This window comes from Nicotiana tomentosiformis, chromosome 9 (assembly GCF_000390325.3).
Source record: "Nicotiana tomentosiformis chromosome 9, ASM39032v3, whole genome shotgun sequence".
NCBI classification, from domain to species: domain Eukaryota; kingdom Viridiplantae; phylum Streptophyta; class Magnoliopsida; order Solanales; family Solanaceae; genus Nicotiana; species Nicotiana tomentosiformis.
In genome coordinates this window covers 56,982,367-57,008,932 of record NC_090820.1, presented here as the reverse complement: position 1 = coordinate 57,008,932, position 26,566 = coordinate 56,982,367, and the positions used below count along the sequence as shown (strand labels likewise).

At 42.4% G+C, this 26,566-nt stretch overlaps 1 protein-coding gene across 1 annotated transcript in view; it reads left to right on the top strand.

Moving 5' to 3' along the window:
- The first annotated feature begins 413 nt into the window (after positions 1–413).
- LOC104110475 (E3 ubiquitin-protein ligase UPL6) overlaps positions 414–26,566 on the top strand; it is a 43,989-nt gene continuing 17,836 nt past the window's right edge. The window contains exons 1-5 of the mRNA XM_070184936.1: positions 414–735; positions 10,160–10,257; positions 10,443–10,570; positions 25,358–25,469; positions 26,481–26,561. Of these exons, the coding sequence (XP_070041037.1) occupies positions 577–735; positions 10,160–10,257; positions 10,443–10,570; positions 25,358–25,469; positions 26,481–26,561 (578 nt within the window). The 5' untranslated portion in view covers positions 414–576. The remainder of the gene's footprint in view (positions 736–10,159; positions 10,258–10,442; positions 10,571–25,357; positions 25,470–26,480; positions 26,562–26,566) is intronic.

Below are 26,566 nucleotides of genomic sequence, written 5' to 3'. Positions count from 1 at the left end.
CTTATGTATAATTTTCTCATTAATTTATTTTTTTATATAAATAATTGATTAGACATCTCTATTCCATCATTAACGTGCAACATACGTTTATAACATAGTAACCGATTTGACCAAGCTTCATTTAGCCAAAAGTATGTTTTTTGGACAAACACGTTTGCTAAACGGTAAAGTGTTTGGCCAAGCCTTTAGAAAGAAAAAAATAAACAGTTTTTGAGAAACAGAAAAAAATAACTTCTTTTCAAAATATTTTTTTTTAAAAAATACTTTAAAAAATAAATAGTTAAAAAGACCTTTTAAAAACTTGTCCAACCATTAATTGCTCAAAAAAAAAAAACCCAAAGACAAACGGCTTCTATCTCAAAAGTACTTTGTTTGCTATTAATTACGATTCTTTCTGTATTGCCATAATTCTCATTCCCAAGTTTAAAGAAAAGAACCATAGGTTCCCGAGTCCGCTTTCTTTTCTTGCTGCTACTATTTCCAATCAGTTGAACAAATTCTGGATTCATCAATCATCGGCCACAGGGAATTTTAGGGCCGATTTTTTTTTGTTGTGAATTTGAAGAAAAAGAAATTATGTTTTTCTCTGGTGATCCTTCGACGAGGAAGCGGGTCGATTTGGGTGGGCGAAGCTCCAAGGAACGTGACCGGCAGAAGCTTCTGGAACAGACTCGTTTAGAGCGGAATCGTCGCCTCTGGTTGCGTCAGCAGAACTGTGCTGCCATCAAAATTCAGGTTTCTTTTCTGCTATTGTTTCTCCTTTTTTTTTTTTTCCTTTGTTGGGTTTGAGAAAAGTTTTAATGTGGGTGTATCTCGGGGGGCGGTCAAAATTTGACGTTTTACCCAATAGTTAAAGTTTGGCAACTAATTTAGGATTGAGGCACTGTTGGTTGAGTGATATATTGATACTCAACTCAACTAGTTCGGGACAGTTGATTGATTGATATATTGATAAACCAATAACTTAGAAGTTTACTTTTACTTTAGGTTGGAGTTGTGTATGGTAAGATGTCTTTCTTTGAATCGAATGATGTATTACTGGTGCTTGCCGAGACGATGTATTACAATTCTGCTTTATTATTGTGAGTAAAAGCATGTATGAGTAGAATTGGTGGCAACACCATGTCAGTGTTTTTCAAGTAATATTTCTCATTTAATGCACAATAGAAGCAAAAAATTCGTATAAGCAATGGGATTAGGTGTAGTTATAGTAGACTTACATTATTTAATTCTAGTTAGAGTGTGGTACGGAGCAGCAACAACAACAACAACAACAATAACAACATACCCAATATAATCTCACATAGTGGTGTCTGGGGAGGGTAGTTGCGTCATGTCTTGCCTAATCACCTCTCCCCAATTTCTTCTTCGGCCTACCTCTACCTTTCCTTAGGCCCTCCAATGTCAACCTCTCACATCTCCTTACCGGGGCGTCTGTGCTTCTTCTCCTCATATGTCCAAACCATCTAAGCCTCGCTTCCCGCATCTTGTCCTCAATGGGGGCCACACTTACCTTGTCCCGAATAACTTCATTCCTAATCCTATCTAACCTGGTGTGCCCTCACATCCATCTCAATATTCTCATCTCTGCTATTTTCATCTTCTGGACATGAGAGCTCTTGACTGGCCAACACTCATCGGTCTGACCACCACTCTATAGAACTTACCTTTAAGCTTTGGTGGCACCTTCTTGTCACACAAAATACCAGAAGCAAGTCTCAATTTCATCCATCCCGCCTCAATAGGATGTGTGACATCTTCGTCAATCTCTCCATCCCCGGTATAATAGACCCAAGGTACTTAAAACTTTCTCTCCTAGGGATGACTTGTAAATCTAGCCTTATCTCCTCTTTCACTCCCGAGTCACACCACTGAACTTACACTCTAAGTATTCTATATTGGTGATCCTGCCCAATCAGCATCTGAGTATCCAACGATCTGCTCATGGCATCGATCTTCAAACAATAATCCTTTGCATGGAGCTGATTTTATATACCGAAGAATGCGAACAACTGCATCCCAATGACAATCCATAAACCGACTCAACACTCACAGGAAAGGAAATGTCAGGTCTAGTCATTGTGAGGCAATTTAATTTACCAACCAACCGCCTATATCTTGCAGGATCACTAAGCGGCTCCCTTTGTCCTGGCAGAAGTTTAGAATTCAGATCCATAAGATTGTCAATAGGTCGTAGACCTGTCATTCCTGCCTCCTCAAGAATGTTTAAGGCATACTTCTGTGGTGAGATCACAATACCTGAGCTGGACTGAGCGACCTCAATACCCAGAAAATACTTTAATCTACCCAAATCCTTTGTCTGAAAGTGCTGGAAGATATGTTACTTCAACTTAGTAATACCATCCTGATCATTGCCGGTAATAACAATATCGTCAACATAAACCACCAGATAAATACAGAGATTTGAAGCAGAATACCGATAAAACACAGAGTGATCAGCTTCACTACGAGTCATGCCAAACTCCTGAATAACTGTGCTCAACTTACCAAACCAGGCTCGCGGAGACTGCTTCAGACCATAGAGTGACCGGTGCGACTGACATACAAGGCCACTAGACTTCGCCTGAGCAACAAAATTAGGTGGTTGCTCCATATAAACTTCATCCTCAAGATCACCGTGAAGAAAAATATTCTTAATGTCCAACTGATAGAGAGGCTAATGGCGAACAATAGCCATGGATAGAAAAATGCGGACTGATGCTATTTTAGCCACGGGAGAGAAAGTATCACTGTAATCGAGTCAAAATATCTGAGTATACGCTTTGTCAACAAGACGAGCCTTAAGTCGATCAACCTTGCCATCTGGACCAACTTTGACTGCATACACCCAACGAGAACCAACAATAGATTTTCCTGAAGAAAGAGGAACAAACTCCCAAGTATCACTGGTATGTAAAGTAGACATCTCGTCAATCATAGCCTGTCGCCAGTGTTGTGAAGAGCGTGAAGCTAGGAAAAGCGACAAGTCCGTTTTCGCTTAAAGCGAGAAGCGAGAAGCAGACCGCTCGCTTTTTTGAAGTAAAGCGGAATTTAAAAAAAATAAAATAAAATAAGTACTGCATAGACAACATATGTAACTGTAAGCAAATGTTCAATACTTCAATGTAAAAATTAAAGAGTAGGATCAATTAAAGCACAAAATGAGCATCCTATTCTTCTACAAGATTGTCAAATTCTTGTATTCCACTATCATTATTATATTGCTCGTCATCTTCTTCAACTTCTTCTTCTTCATCAACTAGGGACAAATAAGCTGCTTCTTTTCCCTTCCTCTGTGAGCTTGAAGTTGAGGTACTCCCCCTCAAACCATAAATCCTCTCCCCAATTCCACGCGCCTCCGCAACATCACCCCAAGTGAAATCAAAAGTTTCCTCAAATACTTCTTCATCTGCATGATCTTCCGCGACTCCCGTTAGCCATTCATTAGCATCATTGATGTTGTCCAAACTAATTGGATCAATTACATTGCGAGCGTTGTAACGACGCCTCAATGTTCTATTGTACTTAATGAAGACTAGATCATTGAGACGCTTCAAGGTTAATTTGTTCCTCTTTTTGGTATGAATATGCAAACAATAAGTAATTAGTAAGATTAGGACAATTGAGATATAATTTAATTATCTCAATATACTAAATCTTTCTTCTTAGTTCTTACAAGTTCAAACACGCTCCAATTCCTTTCACACTCGGATGAGCTACACGTTAGACTTTTTTTTGATAAGGTAAATTGTATTAATCAAAAGGGAGAAAAAACTCCCGCATACAAGAAGTATACAAAAAGTAGAGAATTTACATTAGAACATGATTCCCTACAAATGACGCCCAATCTTCTACACTAGTAGGAGCTACATGTGTGCACCAGAAAGCGATCAGAGATAAAAGACTATTCTTAAGATGTGAAAACGAAGACTCAATCCCCTCAAAAACTCTCCTATTTCTCTCTCCCCAAACTAACCACATGAGAGCTAACGGGGCGAACTTCCACGCTTTTTGCTTGCTTCTTCTACGGAAACCGGCCCAGCTATATAGCATTTCCTTTACAGTGTTTGGCATCACCCATTGAACACCAAAAAGATTCAGGATTGCCCTCCATAGACCCCAGGACACAGGGCAATGCAGCATAAGATGATCAACTTCTTCCCCTGAGCTTTTACACATGTAGCACCAACTAACATGTGTAATTCCTCTCTTTCGCAGATTTTCAGATGTCAAGATCACTCCCCTCGCTGCTAGCCACGCGAAGAAACACACTTCGTGGGCGCCTTAGGAATCCAGATCGATGAGTATGGGAAAGTAGCCTCCTGTCTCACCAACATACTCTGGTAGAAGGACTTTACGGTGAACAAGCCGTCATCACGAAACCCCCATCTCCAAGAGTCATAAGATGGATGGGGCATATCTTGCCCGTATAGCAGTGCCAATAAGTTTTGGAGCTCCGCAATCTCCCAATCTTGCATGTTCCTTCTAAAAGAGAGGTCCCATACTATCCTCCCTTCATGCTCCTTGCGTATTTGTTGGACCATCAATTCTTTCTGGTTTGAAGCTCTGTAGACGTGTGGGAAAGAGACCCTCAGAGTAGCCTCTCCACACCACTTGTGATTCCGAAAGCTGATTCTCCTTCCATCTCCCACCTTGTAAGTGATGCTGCCATAGAAAGCTTCCCAGTTCTTCATGATGTTCCTCCACATGCCACACCCGAACGGTGTTGTGATTGCCTTGGTCCTCCAACCCCTCCCGTGGAATCATACTTTTCTGCTATGACCTCCCTCCATAGAGCATGCTCTTCTACCCCGAATCTCCACAGCCACTTCCCCAGCAAAGCTCTGTTGAATACCCTGAGATCTTTTACTCCAAGTCCACCCCACTTCTTTGGGGAAGTGACTGTCTGCCAATTCACTAGATGAAACTTTCTAGTTCCATCTGCCGCGTCCCAGAGAAAATTCCTTTGAAGTCGCTCTAGTTTTTCTGTGATGCTCACAGGTGCTTGCAACAGGGATAAGTAATAGGTAGGGATACTTGACAAAGTGCTTTTAATAAGCACTTCCTTACCGCCTTTTGACAAATACCGTTTCTGCCAGCCTGCTAATCGTTTTTCAACCCTTTCAATGTCTGGGTTCCAAACAGTAGTATCCTTTTTCAAAGCACCCAACGGTAGACCCAGGTAAGTAGTGGGGAGAGAGCCCATCTTGCATCCGAGAACATGCGACAAAGCATCAATGTTAGCAACCTCACCCACCGGGAAAATCTCACACTTGCCGAGGTTGATTTTGAGTCCTGATATTATCTGAAACCACTGCAGTACTTGCTTCAGGCAGGTCAACTGATCCATATCGGCATCACAGAAAACTAGGGTGTCATCCGCAAAAAGCAAATGAGAGACCCTTCGGGCACTGAGCACCCCGATCGGAGCTGAGAAACCTCTCAAGTAGCCTCCACTCGCCGCACGATCCATCATTTTACTCAGAGCATCCATCACTAAAATGAATAGCATGGGGGATAGGGGGTCATCTTGCCTGAGCCCCCTGGAGCTGCCAAAGAAACCACACGGGCTACCATTAACCAGGACAGAGAATCTGACTGTTGAAATGCAAAACTTGATCCATCCCCTCCATCTTTCCCCAAACTCCATCCGTTTCATAATGAAGTCCAGGAACTCCCAATTGACATGATCGAAAGCCTTCTCAAGGTCCAACTTGCACAGTAATCCGGATTCTCTATTTTTCCTTCTGGAGTCTACAAGTTCGTTTGCCACAAGAGCAGCATCCAGGATCTGCCTACCTTCCACAAACGCATTCTGGGAGGACGAAACGGAAACGTCAAGAACCTTCTTTAGTCTGTTGGAAAGCACTTTAGAAATAATCTTGTAAATGCTCCCCACTAGACTGATGGGCCTATAGTCTCTGATACAAGATGCGCCTTCTTTCTTAGGCACAATGGTAATAAAAGAAGCATTGATGCTTCTCTCGAAAGCACCATTCACGTGGAAGTATTCAATGGTTTCCATCAACTCCCCCTTAACAGTGTCCCAACAGAGCTGGAAGAAAGCCAAGGAGAAACCATCAGGCCCAGGGGCCTTATCACCAGCACAACTCGATACAGCATCGTGCACCTCCTCCTCCTCGAAAGCTCTTTCTAGCCACTCATTGTCTCCCTCCCCTATGTGGTTGAACTCTATTCCCCCCAAAGTAGGCCTCCAGGTAACTTCCTCTTTGTATAAGTTCTCATAAAACCCCACTATCGCCCCTTTTACCTCTTCCTCTCCCTCAATCCTTACCCCATCTACAACTAAGGACTCTATGAAGTTTCTCCTTCGATTTGCAATCGCAACCCTGTGGAAAAACTTAGTATTCGAATCCCCCTCCTTTAACCAGAGCGCCCTTGATTTTTGTCGCCAACTAGTCTCCTGAGCTATTGCTAGCTCGACTATTTCACTTTTAACCTCCCCCAATCTCACTTTTTCAGTTTCATCTAGCTCCCTCGCCCCTTCCCCTCTCTCTAATTCCCCCAATTCATGCATAAGCTCCCTCATTTTGACCTCTACCCTCCCGAAGACCTCCTTGTTCCACCTAATAATATCTCCTTTGAGCAATTTGAGTTTCTTCGACAGACGGAATGAGGGTGACCCTGATACCCCGTAGTTGGTCCACCATTCTTTCACTTTGTCGCAAAATCCTGGCACTTTCAATCACATGTTCTCGAACCGGAAGGGAGCACGAACCCCCCTCCCTCTGCATCCATCTAGCAAGATAGGCAAGTGATCCGAAGTCAGCCTAGGTAAAGGGATCTGCAACACATTCGGCACCAGCTCATCCCAAGAGGACGATATCAGAAATCTATCGAGTCTGAACCTTGAGTTTGAATTCTCCGCCCTCGCCCAAGTAAACCTTTCCCTTGACAGAGGAGGATCAATGAGAAAGTGATCATTGATGAAGTCAGAAAACTCCTTGATGGCAAACTTTTGTAATTCTGGAGTGGAATGGCCATATTGCTTCCACCATTCATATGTACCGAGCTTGTTACATATGTAACTAATACGAGGACCATCGAGGGACTTGGTGAAAATATCTGCAAGTTGATCATTCAACATACAAGGCCACTAAACTCCCCTTGAGCAACAGAACCAGGTGGTTGCTGATAAACAGAAGTTGGCCAAAAATTCGCAAGAAAAATTTGAAAATAGTGAGACTAGGCCGAATTCCACACTACATAATAGGTTCTAAAACACCACCAGAAAACAAAAACTTTTCTGAAAATTACTTTTCACGCCGGAAAGTACTGTCCACACCAGAAAAAGTGCACTGTTCATGTCAGGAAATTTATTTTAAAAGTTGTCAGAATTTGATGTAACTTATATGGGTAGGCTCGAAATCATTGGACGAGTAAGTTGTCCTGAAGAAGTTTTGTCAAAAAGTGGCCGGAATAGCTCACACGTGCCGGAAAAGTTATTGTAGGGGTTCCGGCGGCGCGTGAAGGACTTTCTGCCGGAACGATTGACTGGGGTTTTGTCGCCTGACTTTTCCGAACAAGATGGTAGTGTTGGTTTTCGCACAACAGTTACCGATGAGGAGATAACGCAAATCAATCTTAAGTTGTCAACCGGAAAGACGCGACTGACTTTTCTGTTCCGATGAGACTGGAATTTCTAGGGTTTGGTCGCACAAGGGTTTCGGATCTGATGGTGGTACTGGTATATGCACAGTACCACTATAGCAGTGATGAACCCTGGGAATAAGACGAAGTTGCTGGAAAATTGCACAACAATGAGATTTTTCTTCCCGGATGTCGCTGGAATGACGCACAACGATATTCTCACTGAAGTTCTGATACCATTTTGAGAATGCATGGGAGAAAAGTTTATTTTAACAATGATACAATGAGCCCTATATATAATACATATTCTATTCCTACTACATATGGGACTAGGATATATTCTATTCCTACTACATATGGGACTAGGACATATTCTACTTCTGCTACATATGGGACTAGGACTATTTACACATAACTATCTAACATACTGGTTCTTCCATCATGATTTCCCTATTCTCTGAAAGTCTTGGCGTTAAAACCTCATGTTCTCAAACTGTAACAGTGATGAGCCCTGGCATTCCTCCGCTATCAAGAATTAAGGGATAGTGATCTGATATTGGCCTCGATTGAGTTCTCCGCATAGACTCGTGATGCTTCTCTTCCCATTCTGTAGAGATAATGATTCTATCCAATTTGGGCTCACATCTATTTCTCAAAGTTATTTTGCTCATGACAAAGTAAAGTCTATAATTCCAATCTTCATTAATACAGTCTAGAAGTCACCTGGAGTGTCTCATTTTCCATTTGCTATTACATCAGCATACCCATTTAAGTCAAATCCCGTAAGAGGTCATTTCCAATACACCTCAAACAACTACTGCTAGAGTTCCATTGTATTTGTCCAGAATTCCAGAAGCCAAGACACCTTAAAATAACTCTTGTTGGCATGCTGAGATGTATGTGTCAGAGTATCAGTGAAGCATCTCCAGAGTTTCTAATATCCTTTTGTTTTATATTATTTGCCCACCATAGTTAAGAAACTATTGTATTCAACAGTTCTAACATTTTGCTCCCCTTAAACATTTCAAGTTTGCTCTGGTTTCTTCATCACACCCTTCACTACCATACTAGGTCTTGATTCTCATTGGCGTGTTGGGAGGTTTTTATTTTAACTGCATACCCCTCCTTCCTTGGATCCTTCCCCTCTTTTTACTTCTCATTTTATAATTCACCTTGAAGACTACTCTTCTCAGTTCAGCCTCCTTTTTCGCAAGTTCTTGTTGCTTTTCTACTTCATGGTCACCTCCCAGTCAGCCTACCTGCTCGCAATTCTATGTCCTTAGGTCTATGCTTTCAACTCAAAACCTTCGTACCAGACCACAAAGTTTTTGAAAGCTAATGCTTTCTTTGGCCCGTACGGAACATCCTGGAAGAGCAATTCTGATATTACCTTCTTCATTGGGCTCATTACTCAGATTGTCATTAACGATATGATAATTCGATACCCATAGACTAGTCCTTTCATACTCTTAAAAAAAAAGAACTAGTCACTACGTAGATATTGGATAGTAAAGAAGAGTTTTAACTTGTATATTAGCTCCAAAATCTAGTAGTTAACCAAGAAATTATTTGTTGACTTGAGTTAGAAGACCCTTACAAACTAGCTAAACTGAAGGGAGGGAGTATAAAGGGCAGCCCGGTGCACTAAGCTCCCGCTATGCGCGGGGTTCGGGGAAGGGCCAGACCACAAGGGTCTATTGTACGCAGCCTTACCCTACATTTATGCTAGAGGCTGTTTCCACTTTCCACAGTAATCGGTTTGGTAGAAGAATACAACATGTAATCAGGTTTGGTTATGTGTTTGTATGCTTTAGAAGCAGTAAAACTGGAGCCCTAAGATCTAGACCACTGCATAATTAGTTGTATCTTAAATGCGTGTCAGAAAACGTGTCATTCGGTATTTGAAATCATTGTATGGAATCACAAATGATGGAATTTCCTCCTTTTTTATCAAGTATATTTTTATTGATAATGAGAAAGCTCCCATATACAAGACACATACCAAAAAAGTTGGCTTTCACCCCGGAGACACATACCAAAAAGTAGAGAACCTACGTAAAGATATGATTCTATACAAAATATACCTAGTGTTCTCTACAAATAGGAATTTCAGTATTGCACCAAAAAGACATTAAAAACAGGAGGCTATTCCTCAGATGTACACAAATCCTTTGTAGGAAAGATTAGATCTACAGAAGTGCTTTTTCTTTCACCAGACAAATTGTCATATGCCTCAAATGCTTGTTTTGTCACTTCTCCCTAGTAAGCTCACATGCTCAAGTTTCAACCTTTAAGTTTTAGGCCCTTAGTTGTTCTTGCCAATAATAGCGAGAGAAATGACAGAGTACTTCTTCAAGGACCATCTTGACATGTTATTTGCAAGTTCACGCTTGGTCCTGTACTTTCTCTATCTTTATGTGCCTGTCTCTTCTATTTTTGCTTTATTTGACTCAAGATCGTTTGGATATGTGTTGGTAATCTCTCTTGATAGAATCATCTAGGACTTGTTGCTTTCTTTTGTTTTGACTTGTCGAAGTACTAAATACAGAAATGCTTCAGAGGTAGAAAGGAGGTGGAAGCTGAGTGTTCTAAAGTTCGCGAGAGTTTCTTAAAAACTTATGGGGATCGCTGCCACCGTGTTGACAGGTTTGCTTATATGGCTTTTATGTTATCTTGAGTATTTTGCTTTAGATGCAATGTCCTTCCCCCTGTTGGGTCATGTAATTGGGTACTTTGATAATTTCTTAACGCTTATCCCATGAAGTTGTATGAGTTTCTTTCCAGAATCTTTTGGGGATTAGCCTTTTATTTTTTTTGCTCATGTTTCTCAGGCAATGTTTCGGTCCAGATTCAGATTTTCTGTGTCAGCTACTTTTCTTTTTCAATCCAACATACAATACTGATGTTTCTATCCTCGTGGAGACATGCCGATCGCTACTGGAGATTGTTCGAGATAACGGTTTGTTCCTCTTATTGTGTAATTTCATGTAGACCGTAATTTATGTGGCTGCATATTGAGTGACTTCATTTATCTTTGTTAGATAATTATGTAAATAATATGAATTAGTCCTACTCCCACATAGAATAGGAGTATGATATGTATTGTATAAATAGGGCACATTGTATTATAATTAAATTAAACGATCAATAATATTTTCTCCCGTGCTTTCTCACATGGTATCAGAGCATTAGTGAGAAAAGATCGTTGTGCGTCATTCCAGCGTTAACCGGGAAGAAAGAACTTAGTCATCGTGCAATTTTTCGGGTGACCTAAGGCCTGTCTACGTGAAAGTCACTTTCTGTCGGTATTGTGCAAAAACCAACACCACCACGAGGTAGATCACCCTCCGACGACCAACCCCTGAAAATTTCTTCGGCAGAAAAGCTGCCACGCGCCGGCAACAAAAACTTTTCCGGCGAGGGTTCTGACCCACGCGCCAGCGCGTGAGCCACTTTCTAGCCATGTTTTCGAGAAACTTATTCAGGACAGTCTGCGCTCCTCACAATTCAGAGCCTACCCATCTAATTCAAATCAAATTCCGACCACTTTTATATTTTTCCGGCGTGAACAGTAATTCCCAGAAAATTTATGCTTTTTCCGGCGTAAACATTATAATGGCATTCGTATCAGAAGCCTTTGACTCACAGTCCGTTGGATCCAATGCAATCCACATGGTTTCTTTACCGGATTATATTGAGTTCCTTCATTATAAAGCATGTAAACAGACATCTTCAGGGATAACTTCCGTTGTTCAAACAGATAGTAGCGTAACTTATGTCTCCCAATCTTCCACCTCTGAGTTTTGGGTCATTGATTCAGGTGCATCTGATCATATTTCTGGTAACAAATCTCTTTTCACTACTATTTCATGTTCTCAATCTCTCCCAACAGTCACAATGGCCAACGGGTCTCAAACCATGGCAATTGGAATAGGTCAAGCAAGTCCACTTCCTTCCTTACCTTTAGATTCAGTTCTTTATGTTCCCGATAGTCCTTTTAATCTCATAACCATTAGTCGCTTAACCAAATCACTTAAATGCTCTGTTTTATTTCTTGACGACCTTGTTTTTATACAGGAACGCAATACAGGGCGGATCATTGGTACCGAACGTGAATCAGATGAACTTTATTACCTTATCCTTGCAAAATCACATGGACTCACATCTTGTCTTCCTTCAACAACTTGTCCTGTTATTGATTCACCAGATTTATTACATAAACGGTTGGGACATCCCAATTTGTCAAAACTTCAGAAAATGGTACCTGGCTTATCTCACTTATCCACTCTAGAGTGTGAGTCATGTCAGCTCGGTAAGCATACCCACTCCCATTTCCCTCGGCGTCTTGATAATCGAGCAGAGTCACCCTTTACTTTAGTCCATTCAAATGTTTGGGGTCCTAGTCGGGTTAGTTTTACCTTGGGATTCCGCTACTTTGTCAGTTTTATTGATGATTATTCCAGGTGCACTTGGATATTTTTGATGAAAAGTCGATCTGAGTCATTTTCTATTTTCCAGACCTTCCACACTGAAATTCAAAATCAGTTTGGGGTTTCTATCCGCACATTTCGTAGTGATAATTCCCTAGAGTATTTGTCTTCCCCATTTCAGCAGTTTATGAACTCTCATGGGATTATTCATCAAATATCTTTTCCGTACACATCCCAACAAAATGGGGTAGCTGAAAGAAAGAATAGATATTTTATTGAAACAACTCGTACCCTACTCATACAATCTCATATTCGATTGCGTTTTTGGGGGCATGCAGTTCTTACATTTTGTTATCTTATTAATCGTATGTCATCTTCAGCCATCCAGAATCAAGTTCCATTCTCTATTTTGTTTCCCTACTTACCTTTGTTCTCTCTTCCACCCTGTGTCTTTGGGAGCACGTGTTTTGTTCATAACCTTATTCCAGGAAAAGATAAGTTAGCTCCTCGTGCTCTTAAGTGCGTATTTTTGGGTTACTCGAGAACGCAAAAGGGATATCGATGCTATTCTCCTGACCTCCAGCGATACCTTATGTCTGCTGATGTTACCTTATTTGAAACCCAATCATACTTCACAGGTCCAGGTAATCACTTAGATATTTTTGAGGTGCTACCATTTCCATCTTTTTGGAGATTCAGTCACTGTCTCCCATTCATCTTCCTCTATAACTCCAGCTTCACCACCTACAGCTCCACCACCTATAGCTCCAGTTCTACCATCTAGTCCAGTTCAACCTTCTACAGCTCCACCACTCCTGACTTTTCATCGTCGTCCGTGCCCAACATCAATACTGCGGACTTGTCTAGTCAACCGATTGCACTACGGAAAGGTATACGGTCCACACTTAATCCTAATCCCCATTATGTCGGTTTAGGTTACCATCGTATGTCATCACCCCATTGTGCATTTGTATCATCTTTGTCCTCTGTTTCCATCTCTAAGTCTATAGGTGAAGCACTGTCTCATCCAAGTTGGTGACAAGCTATGATTGACGAGATGTCTGCTTTACATACGAATGGTACTTGGGAGCTTGTTCCTCTTCCTTCGGGTAAATCGACCGTTGGTTGTCGTTGTGTGTATGCAGTCAAAGTAGGTCCAGATGGCCAGGTTGATCGACTTAAGGCTTGTCTTGTTGCCAAAGGGTATACTCAGATTTTTGGGTTCGATTACAGTGATACTTTCTCTCCCGTGGCTAAAATAGCATCAGTCCGCCTTTTTCTATCCATGGCTGCTGTTCGCCATTGGCCTTTCTATCAGTTGGACATTAAGAATGCTTTTCTCCACGGTGACCTTGAGGATGAGGTTTATATGGAGCAATCACCTGGTTTTGTTGCTCAGGGGGAGTCTAGTGGCCTTGTATGTCGGTTGCGTCGGTCCCTCTATGGTCTAAAGCAGTCTCCTCGAGCCTGGTTTGGTAAGTTCAGCACAATTATTCAGGAGTTTGGCATGACTCGTAGTGAAGCTGATCACTCTGTGTTTTAGCAACCACCTGGTTTTGTTGCTCAGGGGAGTCTAGTGGCCTTGTATGTCGGTTGCGTCGGTCCCTCTATGGTCTAAAGCAGTCTCCTCGAGCATGGTTTCGTAAGTTCAGCACAATTATTCAGGAGTTTGGCATGACTCGTAGTGAAGCTGATCACTCTGTGTTTTATCGGCATTCTGCTTCAAATCTCAGTATTTATCTGGTGGTTTATGTTGATGATATTGTTATTACCGGCAATGACCAGGATGGTATTGCTAAGTTGAAGCAGCATCTCTTTCAGCACTTTCAGACTAAGGATCTGGGCATATTAAAGTATGTTCTAGGTATTGAGGTTGCTCAGTCTTGCTCAGGTATTGTAATTTCACAACGTAAGTATGCCTTAGACATTCTTGAGAAGACAGGAATGACAGGCTGTAGGCCTGCTGACACTCACTCATATGGATCCGAATTCTAAACTTCTACCGGGACGGGGGAGCCGCTTAGCGATCCTGCAAGATATAGGCGGTTGGTTGGTAAATTAAATTATCTCACAGTGACTAGACCTGACATTTCCTTTCCTGTGAGTGTGGTAAGTCAGTTCCTGGATTCTCTTTCTTCGATATATAAAATCAGCTTCGGGCAAAGGATTATTGTTAGAAGATCGAGGTCATGAGCAAATTGTTGGGTACTCAGATGCTGACTGGGCAGGATCACCTTCTGATAGACGTTCTACTTCTGGATATTGTATTTTAGTAGGAGGTAATTTGGTGTCTTGGAAGAGCAAGAAATAGAATTTGGTTGCTCGGTCAAGTGCAGAAGCAGAATATCGAGCAATGGCTGTAGCAACGTGTGAGCTAGTTTGGATCAAACATATGCTTAATTAGTTGAAATTTGGTGAGATCAGCAAGATGGAACTTGTGTGTGATAATCAAGCTGCCCTTCATATTGCATCAAATCCGGTATTCCATGAGAGAACTAAACGCATTGAGATTGACTGTCACTTCGTCAGAGAGAAGATACTCAGGAGATATTGCTACAAAGTTTGTGAAGTCGAACGATCAACTTGCAGATATTTTCACCAAGTCCCTTACTGGTCCTCGTATTAGTTACATATGTTACAAGCTCGGTACATATGATTTGTATGCACCGGCTTGAGGGGGAGTGTTAGATAATTATGTAAATAATATAATTAGTCCTAGCCCCACATAGAATAGTAGTATGATATGTATTGTATGAATAGGACACACATTGTATTATAATTAAATTAAAAGATCAGTAATATTTTCTCCCGTGCTTTCTCACAATCTTGATTCTGAAGCTCTTTGTTTCCTGTTTGATTATGGTTTTGTCCACCAATTAGAGATGATTCATGTGTGGCTTTATGAGGGTACGCAGACTTTACCCCTACCCTGTGAAGGTACAAAGTCTGTTTTCAATAGACCCTCGGCTCAAGAAAAGCATGTAAAGAGAAGCAACGACGATAATCAAATAATAAAATAACCGAAGCAAAAGAAACATTGTCTGATTTTTCTCCCCGCCTTTGACCCCAAGTTCTTCATAGAAGCGTTGACGCTGCCGTTTTTTGCCGCCGTGCCTGCTAACTTCGCCACCTTATACCCCTCTCTATGTGTCCGCTTATCCTCCCGTCGTTGCTTTCCTCTAACCTCATGTAAGCAACCTTCTTGGCTTCCACTTTTCTTTGGACCTCTACGTTCCACCACTAATCCCCCGATGATCACCAACGTTACCCCTCGAGGCCCCTAGCGCATCTCTAGTGGCTTCTCTAATGCAACTAGCCATCCTCTCCCACATACTGTTTGCATCCCCACTACTCCTTCTAGCCCCATCGCCATCAACTTCTCCCCCAACTCCTATCTCTTGTAGTGGTCAAGCCACCCAATTTGATCCTCGGGCCTGACGCACAAGGCCTTCTTATGCCTCTTCCTCTTAATTTTCAAATCCATCACCAAGAGCTTATGTTGGGTAGTTAGATTCTCACTCGGGATAACTTTGCAATCCTTAAAGAGAACTCTATCAGCCTTCCTAAGCAGTAAGTAATCAATCTGAGTCCTAGCCACCGAACTATGGAAGGTTACCAAGTGCTCCTCCCTCTTCGAGAAACTTGAATTAGCTATCACCCACTCAAAAGTCACCGCGAAATCCAAAAGGCAAACTCCACCTTCGTTTCTATCCCCAAAGCCAAAACCTCTATGGGCCGCATCATAAACCCCCTGTAGTAGTGCCTATGTGACCATTGAAGTTCCCTCATATGAATAGCTTCTTAGTTTGCAGTATACCTCTCACAACCTCATCCAAATCCTCCCAAAAACGCTTCTTGACCTCCTCTCCTAAGCCCGCTTGAGGTGCGTAAGCACTAATTATGCTCAAAGTAAGCCCTCCAATGACTAACTTAATCATCATCATCCTGTCGTTTACCCTCCTAACCTCTACCACCTGCTCCCTAAGTTCTCTATCAACTAGAATGCCTACTCCAATCCTTTTCCTCGAACCTCCTGAGTACCACAACTTAAACCCATCTACATCCCGTGCCTTAGTCCCTACCCATTTGGTTTCTTGGACACAAGCTATATTAATCTTTCTTTTCTTGAGAATCTTTACCAACTCTATATACTTTCCCGTCAATGTCCCGATGTTCCAAGACCCAACTCTCAACCTAGAAGCTCCCTTAACCCACTTGCTACTCCTTACCCTCCCCCCAATCCCAACCGAGGACATGACCTTAGTCTACCATCACTCACTAGAGCCACTACAATGAATATAAACTAAGTAGGGTATACCAAAAATGTCAATAAAACAAGCAACAATAGTAGAGTTAAAGCAAGGCAAGTGCGACTAGGAACAAGACTATACTGGCAAGCACAATGTGATTTTAAAGAGCACAAGAATCAATATTAAAGGACAGGCAAGCAAATAATAAAAGATATACCAAATATTGAGAACACAACAAGGAGCAAAACAAATGGAATCCAAGGGATATGAAGGAACACAAAACCGCATTAGGGGACACAATACAGCAAAGCAAAAGGAACGGTAGAACCTGGTTTGTATGCGAAGGAGTTCCAGTCGCCGGAAATAATGGACCTTGTCGGGAAGCTGACCGGAGTTACTGGATCGCGCCGGAAATCGATCGGCCCTATCCCATGTGCGTCGGTGTGACAGCACAGACCCCCCCACACACCAAAAGAGGGTGAAAGAGGGAGAGAGAGAGAGGCGGAGAGGAAAAAGAAACTGGGTGGTGTGACTGTAGACGACGCTGGTACGGTTGCGGGCAGTGGGGGCAGCACGTGTAGCGATTGGAAGAAAAAGAAAGAAAAAGAAGAGGAGGGGAGAGAAGAGGAGAGTGATGGATGAGAGGAAGGAGAAGGGATAGAGGGAAAACCTACCTGTGGGTGGGTGGTGGTCGCCGGCTGTAGAGTTACCGTTAGCGAAACGAAGAGAGAGAGAGAGAGAGAGAGAGAGTGGCTGAGAGAGAGAGAGGGTGAGAGAGAGACCTTTAGGCCAAAACTCGTAAAGACAAATATTATCACTTCACATCATATGGGTTAAAAGACCTACTAAACTCATATGACTATTTTCAAATTCTAGAATTCAAGCTGCATCACTGCAAATGAATGCTTGCTTAAAAATGTTTTGGGCTTTGATGTAATGTTGAATCATGTCTCCTTGTGTTGGTGCCATGATTTTAGTAGTTCCTGATACTTAAGGTAATGAATGTCCTCTGTAATGTTGTTGAATTGTATTATTAGGTATCTCTTGCTTTCGTATTCCTGAGAATCTTTCAATCATGCGAAATAATTGATATCATTGTCGTCTAGTAAAAGTCAACTGCATGTTTAATGACTCAGCAAAATTTTTCTTTTGCCAGCTTTTATGGTAGTGTGGTACTGTGTCAAAATTCATTATTTATATTAAATATTTGATTCTTTTGAATTACACAATTGAGCTTGTTTCTTAAGTGCATGTTTTGTGCATAGCATCTGCTTGTTCAAGTTTAACTGCGTTACAAAGACTATTTTTTTTTTGTTGAGAATGGTAACTTGTATATATATTAAATAAGGCTAAAAGACAGCACAAAAGCAGTGCCAAGTTATATTTACAAAAAGAGCAGACCCCAGCTATGTTAACCTAAGGTTACAAAGCACCTGTCAAATCTACTAAAGATCTGCCTCCTCTACAAAAGCTTTCTTTACACCAGGAATGAAACAAAAGGAAATAATTCATCTTAATATTCTGTAATCTCCTTCCAGACTGTGCACCATATGCAAGTATGAACCAATCTCCACCATTTCTTCTGTCTCACTATACCCCCATTGTAATTCCAACACGTCAACAGATCACAAGTGTTTTCTGGCATACTCCATTTTAGGCCTACAATATTGAAAAAAAGTTGCCATAGTTGGTCAGTGATAGGACAGTAAAGAAACAAATGGCTATTGGTTTCTGTAGCTGTACCACAAAGTGAGCATTTAGAGCATAAATGGAAGCTACTCCTTCTCAATTTATCTTGTGTTAGACATGCTTCTCTTGCCATTAACCATGAAAAACAGACCACCTTGAGAGATTTCTTAACTTTCCAGATTTGCCTCCGGGGCCAATGTTCTATATGCTGGTTTGAATTAGACGCAACAAGATAAGCAGATTTAACAGTGTAGGTCTCATCCCGTTTAGGTTCCAGTTCAGTGTATCTTCAGAATCACTGAAACCTTGAAAAACTTCCATGGTCTTGTAGAACTCCAAGCTTTCTCAAGCTCCCAGTCACTCAAAAACCTCCTGAAAATAACATTCCATCCTTGCTGTCCCCATGTTGTATCTAACTTTGCTTCTTTTGATGTTGCTATGTTGAACAGATCAGGGAATAATTCTCTAAGAGGACCATGTCCTAACCAATCCTCACTCCAAAAATTTTCCTTCCATTACCTACCTTGATGGTGGAATGAGCAGCCATAAAATTCCAGTGCAGTCAGATAGACTTCCAAACCTCAACCCCATAAGGACTGTTGCCAATGTTTGCGCACCAATGACCCTCTTGTCCATAGTTGTCATGACTGCCCTTCTCCACAAGGCATTAACCTCCAGATTATACCTCCATAGCCACTTCATAAGTAAGCTTTGGTTATGAGCTTTGAGGTTTCTGATGCCCAGACCTACATTGATTCTTTTGGTGATAAAAGAATTCCAGTTAACCAAGGGAATAGCTTTTTTTTTTTCAACCTATGGTATTATCCTATGACATTTTTATGACATTAAATTAAAATACCATTCGTAATGTCATAAGATTATGGTATAACATTTTTATGACATTTTATGAAAAAAGGACCTCTTTCTCCTCGTAAGATTAAAAACCAGCGTGATAATAAATCCTGTCATTTTTTTTTGATAAGGTAAATTGTATTAATCAAAAGGGAGAGAACTCCCGTATACACGAAGTATACCAAAAACGTAGAGAGTTTACATCAGAACATGATTCTCTACAAAAGACGCTCAATCTTCTATACAAGTAGGGGCTAAATGAGTGCACCAAAAAGCGATCAAAGATAAAAGACTATTTTTAAGATGTGAAAAAGGAGATTCAGTCTTCTCAAAAACTCTCCTATTTCTCTCCCCCCATACTACTCACATGAAAGCTAACGGGGCGAACTTCCACGCCTTTTGCTTTCTTCTTCTACGGAAACCGGCCCAGCTATAAAACATTTCCTTTACAGTGCTTGGTATCACCTATTGAACACCAAAAAGATTCAGGATTGCCCTCCACATAGCAGAGGACACAGGGCAATGCAACAAAAGGTGATCAACTTCTTCTCCTGAGCTTTTACACATGTAGCACCAACTAACAAGTGTAATTCCTCTCTTTCGGAGATTTTCAGCAGTCAAGATCACTCCCCTCGCCGCTAGCCATGCAAAAAAGCACACCTTCGTGGGCGCCCTAGGAATCCAGATCGAGGAGTATGGAAAAGTGGTCTCCTCTCTCACCAACATACTCAGGTAAAAGGACTTTACGGTGAACAAACCATCGCCACGCAAGCCCCATCTCCAAGAGTCGCAGGATGGCTGGGGCCTGTTTTGTCCATATAGCAGTGCCAACAAATCTTAGAGCTCCGCAATCTCCCAATCTTGCATGTTCCTTCTGAATGAGAGGTCCCATACTACCCCCTTCATGCTACTTACGAATCTGTTGGACTATCAGTTCCTTCTGGTTTGAAACTCTGAAGACGTGGGGGAAGGAGACCCTCAGAGTATCCTCTCCACACCACCTATGATTCCAAAAGCTGATTCTCCTTACATCTCCCACCCTGTAAGTGATGTTGCCACTGAATGCTTCCCAATTCTTCATGATGCTCCTCCACACGCCACACCCGAAAGGTGTTGTGATTGCCTTGGTCCTCCAACCCCCTCTTGTGGAATCGTACTTTTCTACTATGACCTCCCTCCATAGAGCATGCTCTTCTACCCCGAATCTCCACAACCACTTTCCCATTAAAGCTCTGTTAAATACCCTAAGATCTTTCACTCCAAGTCCACCCCACTTCTTTGGGGAAGTGACTGTCTGCCAATTCACTAGATGAAACTTTCTAGTTCCATCCGCCGCATCCTAAAGAAAGTTCCTTTGAAGTCGTTCTAGTTTTTCTGTGATGCTCACCGGTGCTTGCAACAGGGATAAGTAATAGGTGGGCATACTTGATAAAGTGCTTTTGATAAGCACTTCCTTACCTCCTTTTGACAAATACCGTTTCTGCCACCCTGCTAATCTTTTTTCAACCCGCTCGATCACTGGATTCCAAACCGTAGTATCCTTATATGAAGCGCCCAAAGGGAGGCCCAGGTAAGTAGTGGGAAGGGAGCCCACCTTGCATCTGAGAACATAAGATAAGGCATCAATATTAGTAACCTCACCTACCGGGAAAATCTCACACTTGCCGATGTTGATTTTGAGTCTTGATACTAACTGAAACCACTGCAGGACCTGCTTCAGGTAGGTCAACTGATCCATATCGGCATCACAGAAAACCAGTGTGTCATCCGCAAAAAGCAAATGTGAGACTCTTCGGGCACTGAGCACCCCAATCAGAGCTGAGAATCCTCTCAAGAAGCCTCCGCCCACCGCACGATCCATCATTTTACTCAGAGCATCCATCACTAGAATGAATAACATGGGGGATAGGGGGTCACCTTGCCTGAGACCCCTGGAGCTGCCAAAGAAACCACACGGGCTACCATTAACCAGGACAGAGAATCTGACTGAGGAGATGCAGAACTTGATCCATCCCCTTCATCTTTCCCCAAACCCCATCCGCATCATAATGAAGTCCAGGAACTCCCAATTGACATGGTCGAAAGCCTTCTCAAGGTCCAACTTGCATAGTAAGTCGGGTTCTCTATTTTTCCTTCTGGAGTCTACAAGTTCATTTGCCACCAAAGGAGCATCCAGGATCTGCCTACCTTCCACAAACGCATTCTGGGAGGACAAAACAGTCATGTCAAGAATCTTCTTAAGTCTGTTGGAAAGCACTTTAGAAATAATCTTGTAAGTGCTCCCCACGAGACTAATATGCCTGTATCTCTGATACAAGATGCACCTTCTTTCTTAGGCACAATAATAATAAAGGAAGCATTGATACTTCTCTCGAAAACATCATTCACATGGAAATATTCAATGGCTTCCATCAACTCCTCCTTGATGGTGTCCCAAAAGAGCTGAAAGAAAGCCAAGGAGAAACCATCAGGCCCGGGGGCCTTATCTCCAGCACAACTCGACACAGCCTCGTGCTCCTCCTCCTCCTCGAAAACCCTTTCTAGCCACTCGATGTCTCCCTCCCCTATATGGTTGAACTCTATTCCCCCCAAAGTCAGCCTCCAACTTACTTCCTCTTTATATAAGTTCTCATAAAATTTCGCTATCGCCCCTTTAACCTCCTCCTCTCCCTCAATCCTCACCCCATCCACAACTAAGGACTCTATGAAGTTTCTCCTTCGATTTGCGACCGCCACCCTATGGAAAAACTTGGTATTCGAATCCCCCTCCTTTAACCAGAGCGCCCTCGATTTTTGCCGCCAACTAGTCTCCTGAGCTATTGCTAACTCGACTATTTCCCTCTTAACCTCCCCCAATCTCTCTTTCACAGATTCATCTAACTCCCTCGCCCCTTCCCCTCTTTTCTAAATCCCCCAATTCATGCATAAGCTCCCTCATTTTAACCTCTACCCTCCCAAAAACTTCCTTATTCCACCTAATAATATCTCCCTTGAGCAATTTGTGTTTCTTCGAAAGACGGTATGAAGGTGTCCCTGATACCCCGTAGCTTGTCTACCATTCTTTCACCTTGTCACCGAATCCTGGCACTTTCAACCACATGTTTTCGAATCGGAAGGGAGCACGCACCCCCTCCCTCTGCATCCATCTAGAAAAATAGGCAAATGATCTGAAGTCAAGCTAGGTAAAGAAATCTGCAGCACATTCGGCACCAGCTTATCCCATGAGGGAGATGTCAGGAATCTATCAAGTCTAGACCTTGAGTTGGAATCCTCCGCCCTGGCCCAAGTAAACCTTTCCCCTGACAGAGGAAGGTCAATGAGAAAGTGATCATTGATGAAGTCAGAAAACTCCTCCATGGTCCTCGAAATCACACTACACCCTGATCTCTCCTCCGGGAATCTAATAGTGTTAAAGTCTCCCCCTAGAACCCATGGAATGTCCCATTCCCCCATAATATTGGCCAGTTCCTCCCAGAAAGACACCTTGAACCCTTCCCTTACCGGCCCGTACACTCCCCCAAATCCCCGCTCCACCCCACTCACTCTATCTTTGACGAGAGCTGCCAAAGAAAAAACTCCCTTCCTAATCTCCTTTACCTCCAAGCTTCTATCATCCCACATAAGTAGAATGCCCCCGGCACTTCCCGCTGCTGGGACCCAGTCATATTTTACCCAACTACCTCCCCAGACACTTCTCACGATCGCATCCGACAAAACTTCCATTTTGGTCTCCTGAAAACAAACTAGGTTGGCACCCCACTCCCTAACTCCTACTTTGATGATGGCCCTTTTGTTTGGGTCATTCATCCCCTCACATTCCATGAAAGTATCTTAACTTCCATAAGCGACAAAAGCCCCCATTTCCATAGCCCCTATTTCCCCACCCCCCTAGCCGAGGTCCCTTTCTCTCTGTCACACACTCGCCCCCTTCTCTGATACACCACTACATCCCCTAAGTTATTTTGCTTAACACATTTACCCAACTCCCTCCCTGCACCATCGTAAAGAGATTGTTGCTCAATCTCCCTCAACAGTTCTAACACCCTATCTTCCTTCCCTTCAACAGAAACACCCAGAAACTTCCCAAAGTTTAATAGTTTATCCTCCATCCAGAAAGACATCCCCTCCTCCGATCCTTGACGAAATTGGGCAGACGTCTTCTATATGTACCCTTTCCTTGCTACTACCAAAGGAATACAAGACCATAGCATTGCTAGCACTAGGAGTTTTAACCTCTGAAAGGGTCTCACCATTTCCTTGAGGGGCGGCAACCTCTGAAATTAACACCCCGCTGTTATAGGAATGTCCAGAACCATCAGTAAGGTAGCATGGCGGAAGAGAGCATGGAACCCTTGGCGGCATATTAACTGAAAGTACTGGTCCGACACTAACATCAATTGGGGCATGCTCAACAATCTCCCAAGAAGAAAAAGAAACTTTAAGTGTGACCTCAACACAACTAAGCCCAGGAGCAGGTGAGGGGTTGATGGAACCGGGTCCATCAGAGGGGGGGGGCGTGGATTAACAGCACCATCCTTAGCCGGTTCTGCCCCTGCAGCATCGGCCATCGTAGAGGGGCACAGGTCACTAGAGCTTGGTGAAGGAGTGCCACTGTGTGAAGCACCATGGCCAGAGGAAGGAGGAACGACCGTTCCCATATGCTTAGGAGCCTTATCATGCGCAGCTTGAAATAATCTGGGCCCCTTAGGATCAATTCTAATGGAATTGGGGAAAGTTGTTGGGCCCATGTGAAGAGGCCCAGGCCTATACTTGCTGAAAACTTGCCCGACCCTATGATAAGTAGAAGAGGATCGTCCCATTCTGCCTTTCCAGCCCTCATCACTAACCCATTCACGTCTTCTCCTCCTGTTAAAATTTTGTCTTCCTCCCCCAATTTCAAACCTCCCGTCTCTTCTCGATCTAACGTCTGATTCCGGCTTAATCCAGTGATCTGGTGTGCCCTCCCCTCCCCTCAGAGACTGATTTCCCCTCCCCTCACTTCTATTTGACCTTTCCTTTTCTTCCGTCGCTATCACAGGCATAAAGATAGGGTGAAATTCAGGGCTCAACCAAACCCTATAACTCAAGTAGTCATCTTCCACCACAGTGGAGACAGGGATTCTGCCCCCTTTTCCTCACCACAATCCTCACTCGCGAGAGATCGTGTAAACTGCAAGTGACATCAATAAAACCCCCACAGATTTTCCCTATCTTCTTGAATAGGTCAAGACACCAAAGATTCACCGGGAGACCCACCATGTTGACCACCAATGTTTCGCCAGTGAAGCGAGGGTCAAGACACCCATCATGCTTCACCCATCTGTCTAGATTTAAGTTCCCATCGAACCACCTGTTTCCTCTGACAAGAATTTCTGAAGCTTGAGACTTGTCAACAAAACGAAAGAGATATTGAGTGTCCCCCAATTGCGATATTTTCAGCCCGTCCTTGACGTTCCATGCCTCTGCTGCCCAGTTCCTAACAGCCTCTGGAGAACCAACCCATTTGGAGAAAGACCCAATGAGACTAGATTCCAAGAAACTTTTGCGCCTGAGAGTGTGCTCCTCGAACAGCGAGAAGTGCGGTTACGTCGAGCTTTCGATGGCATCTTCCCCCAAGTTCTAGGGCTGGCCAAGAGACAGTTTTGATAAAAGACATGTTTTCCAGTTTTCTAGATTCTAGAGAGAAAAAAGAGCTTCTCTCTGTACAATCCATCATATTCTAAATGCGGCTGTCCCGAAAAATCTGGCCGGAAAAAGCCTCAATAGTTGGAATAACAGTATTCACAGTGGGTGAAAACAATATATAGGAAGGGAGGAAGGTTTTCTCGTACTGAACAAAGGAAACAATCGTCAGAATCTGGGGTTTAAAGGCCGGAAAAAGAAAAAGTCGTCGGAATTTGGTGAAACTGGCACGGGAAGGCTCGGAAAAGCCTCGAGAAGAGGCTGTCTGAAGAAAAAATTTTGAAAGGTCGCCGGAAAAAGCCACACGCGCCGGCGCGTGGCTGAGATCTCGCCGGAAAAACAGGCGAGTTGGCGGCGCGTGAGGGCGCGGTTGCCGGAAAACTTTACTGGGGTTTGGACGCGGGAAGCTTGGCTCTTGATGGGTGTGGTGGAATCTTAGGAAGAAGAAGAGAGGGAAGAGTCTCGGCCATAGAATGCTCTGTTGCGAGGGCCTGCTGGTGTAGGGTTCAAAAATATAAATCCTGTCATCACCTATGTTAACACAAAAAATGAGTTTCTGATCAATCACCGAAAATTGATTGAGGAGAAACTATGCCCTCTGCTGTTGAAATCGCCAGAATTTCCCTGTAAACTGTAGGATTTGAAAGTGTTATACCTCGATTATCGTGTCTGAGAGCATCTTAGCTTAGTTTCACACTTACAAAATCTAATTCTTTGTTCTCTAATTAGAAAATCTCTGTGATCCTCGTTACACGTTATTCCTTTGTTTCTCTGTTATTAACATCTTGAGTTTTGCATATTAGAAACTTGTCACTAGCATTAATAGTGTGCAGAATTTTACAGGGGACGTTGTTAGCCTCTTTGCTGGTATGGACTGTGCCTCCGATCTTGGCTTGGTGAGATACAGACTAAAGAAATTTGTTCATGCTTGTATTCGGGCTGTTTATGGAAACAGGTTAACTCAAGACCTTACTTCATATCTTCTTGCTTTACTTCCCCATATGAATCTTCTGAACTTCATATGGTTACTTGTTACTTTTGTCTCTGTTGAACACAGAGAAGGAGAGTTATTTGACCTTATCTTAAGACTTAAAACCAAGCTATTTTAAAGCAAATATACAATGTTTAAGAAGAAGGTCTTAATCGATTCTTTCATGTTATTTTTGTTTTATTAAGTACTTTCAGTGTACCTCTTTTGGATCGTATTGGACCTGAATTCCAGATCTTTATATTGCTATTTATTAGTCTTCTTTATTTGGGAATTTCATGTTTTTTTTGTGCTGTGTGTGTTCTGTTGAAAGACCATTTGGACCTTCACCTTCACTATCCTAAAGATTATTGTCCCCTTGAAGCAAACTGATTTGAACCTTATAAAGCAACCATGTGAAAATCCACTGGGTTGCAAGAATTGTTGCATGTCACTATTTATATTTAACATTAGTGAGCTGGTTAACAATATCATTATAATGCTGGCAACGGTGCTATAAAGCTTCTATGGTTGATTCATTTTAATATGTATTCTCTTCCCACTTTCTTTTCTTCCCTAAAATAGTTAGTAGCTATTCTAGGAGGAAAACTCTGATACAGTAATTGTTTCCTATCTTGTGTACTATTTCATGATGTCTTTCATCTTTCCATAAGCATGACCACTCTGATAACATACTCTCTAGTTGCTGGCTTTGAATTTTTTATTGTGGAGGTGTAGAGGGGTGGGAGTCTTCCTTTGCTAAACCTTGAAATTTGATAAGCTTTGATGAAGTTGCCTTCTGTGGCAGGCATTTATTTTTGATAGTCCTGCTATACCAGTTATAGAACTATGATTACTCATTCATAGTGTTATTTTCTGAAAGAAGTTATTTTATCTAACACCTGTAAGGTACCATTTTTTGGGGGACAAAGTCCAATTGGAATGCTAAATAAGTGCTGTCGTGTCTTAATTTTACTCATATGAGCTATGTCTGTGCAGGAATAAGTTGAGAGATCAACTATTTATGGAATCTGAGAAGTCCTGTACATCAGCAATCCTCTTGTTGGATGCAGTAACGTTGCTGA